We start from the raw sequence: 11,132 nt of genomic DNA, 5'->3' as shown, positions 1-11,132 counted from the left end.
GTGTTATTTTTATAATTTATTAGGGTGAGATTGTATTCTGGTTTGTAATTTGAAAGTGATATGTATTTTGTATTTGTGACCTGTTTAAATAAAAAGAATGGTTGAGTCAAAAGAAGGGTCATCTAGTCTCGAAACGTTGGCTCTGTTCTCTCTCCACAGATGCTGTCAGACCTGATGAACTTTTCCAGCAGTCTCTGTTTTTGTTTTCAGATTGCAGCACCCGCAGTATTTTGCTTTCAAAGTCCCGCCCCGCGCGCGCTCTCCCGCGAGTCCGTTACTTTCAAATCCGGCGGCGTTCCGAGCAGGAAGCACATGCGCAGATTCGCACTCTCCGGCAGCTTACTCCTTTTGCGCACGCGCATTGCCGGCACCCGCTCTGAGTGATTTTGGCTGTGCCTACGCGCACGCGCACTGCCGGCACCCGCCCTGAATGATTTGGCGGGTTTTTTCTCCTGGCGCAGGCGCAGTGCCGGTCTGCCTCCAGGTTGACTGTGTTTGTGCCGGGGTTTTTCTCCCCCTTCCTCAGCGCTCACCCAGTGAACCGTCGCAATGGTGGAGGGGCCTGGCTGTGCAATAAACGGCGAGAGAATCAGGAGCAATGTGAAGGAAGGACAGCGAGTTGTGGAGCTGAGAGGGAGTGCGGTGAGTCAAGATAGCGTTATAGCAGCACTAACACCATATAGAAAGTACAGATTCACACTGTCCATGTAGGAATTGTATAGACTCACACTATCAATATAGCCATTGTACAGGCTGCTCACAGAGCAGTTGCCCAGACTGCCAGCAGAGCAGTTGCCCAGACTGCCCGCAGAACAGTTGCCCAGACTGCCCGCAGAACAGTTGCCCAGACTGCCCGCAGAACAGTTGCCCAGACTGTCCGCAGAACAGTTGCCCAGACTGTCCGCAGAGCAGTTGCCCAGACTGTCCGCAGAGCAGTTGCCCAGACTGTCCGCAGAGCAGTTGCCCAGACTGTCCGCAGAGCAGTTGCCCAGACTGTCCGCAGAGCAGTTGCCCAGACTGCCCGCAGAGCAGTTGCATGGATTTATCCCAGTACCAAAGAAAAACCAAGCAGCGTGTCTTAATGACTATTGCCCAGTGGCTCTGACATCCATCATTATGAAGTGCTTTGAAACGTTTGTCATGGCACAAATCAATTCCGGCCTCCCAGATTGCCTGGATCCACTATAGTTTGTCTATCGCAGCAACAGGTTCACAGCAGACGTCATCTCCCTGGCCCTCCATTCAACCCTGGAACACCTGGATAACAAAGACACTTATGTCAGACTCCAATTTATTGACTACAGCTCAGCCTTCAACACCATTATCCTTGCAAATTCACCTCCAAACTCTGTGGCCTAGGGCTTGGTGCCTCCCTCTGCAGCTGGATCCTAGACTTCCTAACCCACAGACCACAATCAATAAGGATAGCCAAACTCCTCCACAATCATCCTCAGCACTGGTGCCCCGCAAGACTGTATCCTCAGACCCTTTGTACCCTCCTTATACACCTTTGACTGGCCAAATTCCCCTCCAACTTGATTTTACAAGTTTGCTGATGACACCACCATAGTGGGTCAGATCTCAAACAATGACGAGACAGAGTACAGGAATGAGATAGAGAATCTGGTGAACTGGTGCAGCAACAATAATCTCTCCCTCAATGTCAACAAAATGAAGATTGTCATCGACTTCAGGAAGCTTAGTGGATGATATGCCCCTGTCTGCATCAATGGGGATGAGGTGGAAATGGTTGAGACTTCCAAGTTTCTAGGTGTCCAGATCACCAATAACCTGTGCTGGTCCCTCCATGCCAACGTTATAGTTAAGAAAGCCCATCAATGCCTCTATTTTATCAGGAGGCTAAGGAAATTCGAACTGTCTGCTACGACTCACCAACGTTTACAGATGCACCGTAGAAAGCATCCTTTCTGGATGTGTCCTGCTCTGACCAAGACAGCAAGAAACAAAAAAGGGTTGTGAACAAAGCCCAGTCCATCACGCAAACCAGCTCCTCATCCATTGACTCTGTCTACTCTACCGGATGACTTAGAATAGAAGCCAGCACAATCAAGGACCCCACGATTCCTGGACATATCTTCCAGCTTATTTTGCTGGGTAAAAGATGAAAATGTCTGAGGTCACGCAACCAACTTAAAAGCAGCTTCCTCCCTGCTGTCATCAGATGTTTGAATGGACCTACTTTATATTAAGTTGATTTTTCTCTGTACCCTAGTTCTGACTGTAACACTAATTCTGCATCCTGTCCTTTCCTTCTTTTATGAACTGTATGCTTTGTCTGTATAGTGTGCAAGAAACAATGCTTCCACTGTATATCAATTTATGTAAAAATAATAAATCAAAGGTGCGGCATCTGGCTGGGACATAGCTGTATCCTGGGATCCAGCAGATCTCTGACTGTCCAATCCTTGGGATGTTCTTGTCTTCTGATGTGTAATAGGAGCAGTCTAATGCTCACCAGATAATGACCCAGAAGGGGAGGCGATGGCCTAGTGGTATTATCGCGTGACTATTAATCCAGAAACCCAGATAATGTTCTGGGGACCCGGGTTCAAATCCCCCCATGGCATTTGAATTCAAGACTGGACTTGCTCAAGTAAGGACTTGCCCAAGACTGCAAGGAACTATAAAAGGTCGTGAATGTAGCCCAATCCATCACGCAAACCAGCCTCCCATCCATTGACTCTGTCTACACTTCCCGCTGCCTCAGCAAAGCAGCCAGCACAATTAAGGACCCCACTCACCCAGGACATTCTTTCTTCCACCTTCTTCTGTCGGGGAATAGATGCAAAAGTCTGAGGTCACGTACCAACCACTCAACAACAGCTACTTCCCTGCTGCTGTCAGACTTTTGAATGGACTTACCTTGTATTAAGTTGATCTTTCTCTACACCCGAGCTATGATTGTAACACTACATTCTGCATTCTCCCATTTCCTTCTCTGTGAATGGTACGCTTTGACGACACAGTGGTATACAATCGGGAGGGAGTTGCCCTGGGAGTCCTTAACATCGACCCCGGACCCCATGAAGTCTCATGGCTTCAGGTTAAACATGGGCAAGGAAACCTCTTTCTGGTTACCACGTGCCGTCCTCCTTCGGCTGATGAATCAGTACTCCTCCATGTTGGGTTTAAGGTTGTAACTTGACTCCTCGTTGTTAACCTTTAGTGCTGATTAACCTAAAGTGCAACTAGATAACATTGGGGTTCCAAATGCTTGGAAAATGTTAACCTGTGCGAGGTTGAGGTGTATTACAGACTAATTTAAATATAGAGTGAGTATGTCAGGCTGTTGCTTGACCAGTCTGCGAGACAGCTCTCCCAATTTTGGCACTAGCCCCCAGATGTTAGTAAGGAGGACATTGCAGGGTGGACAGGGTGGCAAGGGCGCAAAATGTACTCTGGGTGGGGGATTTCAATGTCCATCACCAAGAGTAGCTCGGCAGCAGCACTACTGATCGAGCTGGTCGGGCCCTAAAGGATATAACTGCTAGGCTGGGTCTGCAGCAGGTGGTGAAGGAACCAACAAGAGGAAAAAACATACTTGACGTCATTCTTACCAATTTGCCGACTGCAGATGCATCTGTCCAGACAGTATCAGTAAGAGTGACCACCACAGTCCTTGTGGAGACGAAGTCCCATCTTCATGTTGAGAATAACCTCCATCGTGTTGTGTAGCACTATCACTGTGCCAAATGGGACAGATTTCGAACCGACCTAACAACTCAAGACTGGGCATCCATGAAGCGCTGTGGACCATCAACAGCAGTGGAATTGTACTCCAACACAATCTACAACCTCATGGCCCAGCATATCCCCCAGTCAACCATTACCATCAAGCCAGAGGATCAACCCTGGTTCAATAGGGAGTGCAGGACGGCATGCCAGGAGCAGCACAAAGCATACCTAAAAATGAGGTGTCAACCTAGTGAAGCTACCAAACAGGGTTACTTGCATGCCAAACGGCACGAACAGCATGTGATAGACAGAGCTAAGCTATCCCACAATCAGCGGATCAGATCTGAGCTCTGCAGTCCTTCCTCATCCAGTGACGAATAGTGGTGGACAATTAAACAACTCACTGGAGGAGGAGGAAGCTTCACAAATATCCCCATCCTCAATGATGGAGAAGCCCGGCACATCAGTGCAAAAGATAAGGCTGAAGTATTTGCAGCAATGTTCAGCCAGAAGTGCCAAGTAGATGATCCATCTCGGTCTCCTCCAGTGGTCCCCAGCATCTCAGATGCCAGTCTTTAGCCAATTGATATCAAGGAATGGTTGGAGGCACTGGATACTGCAAAGGCAGTGGGCCCTGATAACATTCCGGCAATAGTACTGAAGACTTGTGCTCCAGAACTTGCCGCTCCCCTAGTCAAGCTCTTCCAGTGCAGTTATAACACTGGCATCTACCCAACTATGTGGAAAATTGCTCAGATATGTCCTGTACACAAAAAGCAGGACAAATCCAACCTGGCCAATTACCGCCCAATCAATCTACTCTCGATCTTCAGTAAGGTGATGGAAGGGGTCATCTACAGTACTATTAAACAGCACCTGCTCAGCAATAACCTGCTCAATGATGCCCAATTTGGGTTTCCCCAGGGTCACTCAGCTCCTGGCCTCATTACAGCCTTGGTTCAAACATGGACGAAAGAGCTGAATTCCAAAGGTGAGAGTGACAGCCCTTGACATCAAGGCCACATTCAACCGAGTGTGGCGTCAAGGAGCCTGAGCAAAACTGGAATCAATGGGTATCAGGGGGCAAACACTCCACTGGTTGAAGTCATACCTGGCACATAAGATGGTTGTGGAGGGTCAGTCATCTCGGCTCCAGGACATCTCTGCAAGAGTCCCTCAGGGTAGTGTCATAGGCCCAAGCATCTTCAGCTGCTTCATCAATGACCTTTCCTCCGTCATAAGGTCAGAAGTGGGGTTGTTCGCCGATAATTGCACAATGTTCACCATTTGCAACTCCTCAGATACTGAAGCAGTCCACGTTCAAATGCACCAAGACCTGGACAATATCCAGGCTTGGACTGACAAGTGGCAAGTAACATTCGCGCCACACAAATGCCAGGCAATGACCATCACCAATAAGAAACACTCTAACCACTGCCCCTTGACATTCAATGGCATTACCACCACTGAATCCCCCACTGTCAACATCCTTGGGGTTATCATTGACCTGAAACTCGACTGGACTCACCATGCAAATACAGTGGCTACAAGAGCAAGTCAGAGGCTAGGAATATTGCGGCGAGTAATTCACATCCTGACTCCCCAAAGCCTATCCACCATCTACAAGGCATAAGTCAGCAGTGTGATGGAATACTCCCCACTTGCCTGGATGGGTGCAGCTCCAACAACACTCTAGAAGCTTGACACAAAAGGGGATGATGCGAGCTGGATGCCTAGTGGGTGATGACACCTGGCATATGTGCACCCAAGCAGGGAGGGGTTCTGTTGAGGGAAGGGTGAGATATGGTTTGAAGATGCTGAATCATAGAATCCCTACAGCGCAGAAGGAGGCTATTCAGCCCATCGAGTCTGCATTCACCTGCCTCTCCTCCACAGCATCCAGCAAGTGGCTGAGGGCTCCCTCCGTATATTTAGCAGCTAGTTCCTTACTGCCATTCTCCTGGCTTGAATCAGATCAAGTGCTGATTAGATCTGAGGTTGGCCTGAGAGGTAAAAGTGAGGTAAAAATACTCAAATTGGCTGGTTTTGACTCATGGTTCCTCCCCAAGAATCAGTATTGGAGTCTCAGCTTCTCACTGTGTTTACAAATGGCTTGTACAAAAGCAAGCTTTTTATCCAAGTTTGCTGATGACACACATTTGATGGCACGATAAAGATTCTAGATGCGCTCAGCAAAGAGACGTTGAAAGATTGTGACTCGGCAAAACTGACGAGTTCAAAGTAGGGAAGTGTGTGATCATTCCACGTTGGACCTCGACAATGGGATCGAAGTTAAATAAAGGATGGGATACTGCAAATTGTGCGAGACCAGAGAGATTTGTGCTACATAACTGTGTATAATTGAAAAGACTAATGGGATGTTAACCTTCATTTCAAGGGGCTCGACTACAAAGAGGGAGAATTTGTGCTCCAGTTGTGTAAAACTCTGGTTCGACTCCAGCAGGAGTGCTGTGTTTAGTTCTAGAGTATTTAAATAATTAAAGGATTTGGTAGCATAGTTATAGAGAAATTATTACCCTGCCCAGTGGTGCAGTTGAGGCTACCTCGTTGAATGTTTTTAAGGTAAAGATAGATTTTTTTGAACAGTAAAGGAATTAAGGGTTATGGTGAGCGGGCGGATAAGTGGAGCCGAGTCCACGAAAAGATCAGCCATGATCTTATTGAATGGCGGAGCAGGTTCGAGGGGCCAGATGGCCGACTCCTGCTCCTAGTTCTTACGTTCTTATGTTCTGCAGTGGGGAAGTCAAGAACAAGGGAAATTAGAAGTGGGCTGTTCAGAAAGTGTCAGGAAGTGCTTGCTCACAAAAGTGAATAAAAATCTGTTACTCCCTTCCCCTAAAAGGCTTTTGGGGGCAGGTAAATGGAAAATTCTTGAACAGTGATTGATAGATTTCTGTTTGACAAAGATAATCAGCCTGGAATCAAGGTGGAAAAATGAGGTTAAGTTTGTGATTTTAACTTGAAGGACTGCCACACCACAGTCCCTGTGTTCAAAAACCTTTGTTCTTGACTTTATAATTGAAAAATCATTTAAACATTAGGACAGATGTATACTTTTGAAATTGGGACAGCGTTAAGTTGCTTCATTCAAATGATAGGATAATTCAAAATATAGCATTTTGGAAGATGGATATATATTTTACTTCTAATATGGCAAATACCCAGCAGATCAGGCAGCATCTGGAGAGAGAAAGAGAGAGATTAAAACTTAACTTTTCAGGCCAATGATCTTTCATCGGAACTGAAAAAGATTTTTTTGCATTTCTCCAGGTCACTCAAGTAAACGGACAGGTTTCCTGTCAGCATGGAATCCGACTGCTCAAAGGAAAGATTTACACTGGGGTGAAGACATTGGGCAAGGAACTTTTTATATGTTTTGGCCTAACCACATTAAGGTAGCATATCTTGTTTTTTTTTCTTCATGAAATACATTCTTGTTGAAGAGTACATTTATTGTGGCAATTGCGTTCTGTAATAGCAACATGGGTAGAAAATTCAGGTTGAACGTTTCCTTGGCTAACTTAATTTTTAATGTCTCCACTAAGCCCACTGTGAAGGACAATTATTCGCTGATGGCTGTTGCTCCTGTTCATCTCCTAACCTGGAGGAGCCATAAGTAAGCAGCTGGACGTTTCAAAATGAGATATACAATTGTCTATACGCTGGCCCCATAAAATAAACAAAAAATGCTGGGGATTATCTAGTGAACAAGACATTTAAAATTGATATAAATGTTGCTGTGATGGATAGACGATAATGCTTGATGTGTTTGATTACTGAGCCATTAGGAATCCTAAATCAATGAGCATGTATGTGCAAGGTATTGCTGATTGTCGCTAGCAATAGCATAGGCATTTGTTGTTTGCCTCTTGCAATACCATAGGCATTGTTTTACTTGCAGTGAGTTAGTAAGAACCTGTTGTATCACTGAAAGAAACTTTGATAAAACCGTTCTTTGACGATGTACTTTAACTTCAGTGCCTACTGCAAGAACTTTTCCACAGTGATGCTGCTGATAGATGACATCTGGAATGTGTTTGCCGGCTAGTGCTTTTGGCTTATATTGAATTTAGATCTTAAATTTGCCTCTGGAACACCTGTAAGTAAAGTACTGAGATGTAGGTCAAACAGCATCAGTTCCAAAAGTTACCTAGCGTGTCTTTGATGTTGTGTGGTTTTAAGAACATAAGAATTAGGAGCAGGAGTAGGCCATCTGGCCCCTCGAGCTTGCTCTGCTATTCAATAAGATCATGGCTGATCTTTTCGTGGACTCAGCTCCACTTACCCGCCTGCTCACCATAACCCTTAATTCCTTTATGTTCAAAAATCTATCTATCTTTGACTTCGAAACATTCAACGAGGTAGCCCCAACTGCTTCACTGGGCAGGGGAATTTCATAGATTCACAACCCTTTGTGTGAAGAAGTTCCTCCACAACTCAGTCCTAAATCCTCCTTATTTTGAAGCTATGCCTTCTAGTTCTAGTTTCACCCGCCAGTGGAAACAACCTCCCTGCTTTTATTTTGTCTATTCCCATCATAATTTTATATGTTTTTATAAGATCACCCCTCATCCTTCTGAATTCCAATGTGTATTGTCCCAGTCTACTCGGTCTATCCTCATAAGCCAACCATCTCAACTCTGGAATCAACCTAGTGAATCTCCTCTGCACCCTCTCCCGTGCCAGTATGTCCTTTCTCAAGTAAGGAGACCAAAACAGTACTCCAGGTGTGGCCTCACCAGCAACTCACACAGCTACAACATCGCTTCCCTGTTTTCAATCTCCATCCATCTAGCAATGAAGAACAAAATTCCATTTGTTTTCTTAATTACCTGCTGCAAACCAACTTTTTGCGATTCATGCACAAGGACATCCAGGTCCCTCTTACCATTTAAATAATAGTCCATTTTGCTGTTATTCCTACCAAAATAGATGACCTCACATTTACCAACATTGTTCTCCATCTGCCAGACCCTTGCCCACTCACTTAAATTATCTGTATCCCTTTGTAGACTTTGTGTCCTCTGCACATTTTGCTTTAACACTCACCTTAGTGTCATCTGCGAACTTTGACATACTATACTTGGTCCCCAATTCCAAAACACCTATTAAATTGTGAACAATTCTGGTCTCAACACTGATCCCTGAAGCACACCACTAGTCACTGATCGCCAATCAGAAAAACACCCATTTACCCCCCCACTCTTTGCTTTCTGCCTTGTTCCACTGGACCTTGATAGTCTCCAATTGCAGCCTCAAACTATAAGAACATAAGAACTAGGAGCAGGAGTAGGCCATCTGGCCCCTTGAGCCTGCTCCGCCATTCAATAAGATCATGGCTGATCTTTTCGTGGATTCAGCTCCACTTACCCGCCCGCTTACCATAACCCTTAATTCCTTTACTGTTCAAAAGTTTCTCTGTCCTTGCTGTAAAAACATTCAATGAGGTAGCCTCAACTGCTTCACTGGGCAGGGAATTCCACAGATTCACAACCCTTTGTGTGAAGAAGTTCCTCCTCAACTCAGTCCTAAATATGCTTCCCCTTATTTTGAGGCTATGCCCCCTAGTTCTAGTTTCACCTGCAAGTGGAAACAACTTCCCTGCTTCTATCTTATTTATTCCCTTCATAATCTTATATGTTTCTATAAGATCTCCTCTCATTCTTCTGAATTCCAATGAGTCGGATTGCCGTTGTTTTGGGTTGCAATGTTTATTTAGGATGATATGACGATTAGTAAATATGAACTTTTAAGGCAACTTCTAACTTGGTTTTGTCTTTATAGAAAGGCAAAATCTACATTTCTAATAGACTGAGCCAGTGAACTGTTTCAGACAGCGGGGTGTTAAATAAGGTGAATTTGACCTTGGAAGGACCTTGGGGTCCGGGTCCATAGGACTCTAAAATCAGCCCCGCAGGTGGAGGAGGTGGTTAAGAAGGCTTATGGTGTGCTGGCCTTTATCAATCGAGGGATTGAGTTTAGGAGTCCGGGGATAATGATGCAGCTATATAAGACCCTCGTCAGACCCCACTTGGAGTACTGTGCTCAGTTCTGGTCGCCTCATTACAGGAAGGATGTGGAAAAGATTGAAAGGGTGCAGAGGAGATTTACAAGGATGTTGCCTGGATTGAGTGGCATGCCTTATGAGGATAGGCTGAGGGAGCTTGGTCTTTTCTCCTTGGAGAGACGTAGGATGAGAGGAGACCTAATAGAGGTATATAAGATGTTGAGAGGCATAGATCGGGTGGACTCTCAGAGGCTTTTTCCCAGGGTGGAAATGGCTGCTGCGAGAGGACACAGGTTTAAGGTGCTGGGGGGTAGGTACAGGGGAAATGTTAGGGGAAAGTTTTTCACACAGAGGGTGGTGGGCGAGTGGAATCGGCTGCAGTCAGTGGTGGTGGAGGCAAACTCAATAGGGTCTTTTAAGAGACTCCTGGATGAGTACATGGGACTTAATAGGATGGAGGGTTACAGGTAGGCCTAAAAGGTAGGGATATGGTCGGCACAACTTGTGGGGCCGAAGGACCTGTTGTGTGCTGTAGTTTTTCTATGTTTCTATGACCCTCCGCTCTCCATGACTCTTATAGCGGATTTCCTCCCCTAAAGGACATTAGTGAACCAGATGGGTTTTTCGAATAATTGATGATGGTTTCATGGTCACCAGTAGATTCTTAAATCCAGATAATTTTTGTTGAATTCAAATTCCACCATCTGCCGTGGCGGGATTCGAACCCACGTCCCCACGTCATTAGCTGGGTTTCTGGGTTAATAACCTAGTGATAATCTCTGGGCCATCACCTCCCCTAAATACAGTTAAGGGAAAACTAGATAACCACATGAGGGAGAAAGGAATACAAGGGTATCTTCAAAGAACACAGAAAAAAATCGCCGAGCAGAAACTGATAGCCAAGTTCCACATGCATGAGGACAGCCTCAACTGGGATCTTGGGTTCATGTCACACTACATATAACCCCCACCATTTTACCTGGGCTTGCAAAGTCTGACTAACTATCCTGGCTTCAGACAATTCACACCTCTTTAACCTGTGATTATCCCTCTCTCCACTCGCATCGTCTGTACCTGTAAAGACTCGCATTCCAACCATTATCTTGCAATTGCATCTCTGTCTACATATGCCATGTTTGTGAACTCAAATCTCCACTCACTTGAGGAAGGAGCAGCGCTCCGAAAGCTCGTGATTCCAAATAAACCTTTTGGACTTTAACCTAGTTGTGTCAGACTTCTTAAAGAAAGGTACAGCACAGGAACAGGCCCTATGGCCCTCCAAGCCTGCACCGATCATAATGCCGTATGCACTAACGGAATCCGTATCATTCCATTCCCACCCTATTCATGTATTCGTCAGGTTGCCCCTTAAATGCCGCTATCGTACCTGCTCCCACCACTTCTCCGG

The 11,132-nt window shown here is 45.6% G+C and overlaps 1 protein-coding gene across 2 annotated transcripts in view; it reads left to right on the top strand.

Moving 5' to 3' along the window:
• The first annotated feature begins 463 nt into the window (after positions 1 to 463).
• The window catches only part of neil3 (nei-like DNA glycosylase 3), a 46,651-nt gene continuing 35,982 nt past the window's right edge, over positions 464 to 11,132 (top strand). The window contains exons 1-2 of one of the 2 annotated variants that reach the window (XM_078215452.1): positions 464 to 642; positions 6,988 to 7,112. In XM_078215452.1, the coding sequence (XP_078071578.1) occupies positions 550 to 642; positions 6,988 to 7,112 (218 nt within the window). In that variant the 5' untranslated portion in view covers positions 464 to 549. The remainder of the gene's footprint in view (positions 643 to 6,987; positions 7,113 to 11,132) is intronic. The other variant, XM_078215449.1, reaches the window with a different exon arrangement.

Source organism: Mustelus asterias, chromosome 6 (genome assembly GCF_964213995.1).
Source record: "Mustelus asterias chromosome 6, sMusAst1.hap1.1, whole genome shotgun sequence".
Classification (NCBI taxonomy): Eukaryota; Metazoa; Chordata; class Chondrichthyes; order Carcharhiniformes; family Triakidae; genus Mustelus; species Mustelus asterias.
The sequence above is the reverse complement of the archived record's forward strand: the minus strand, read 5'-3'. Positions and strand labels throughout refer to the sequence as shown.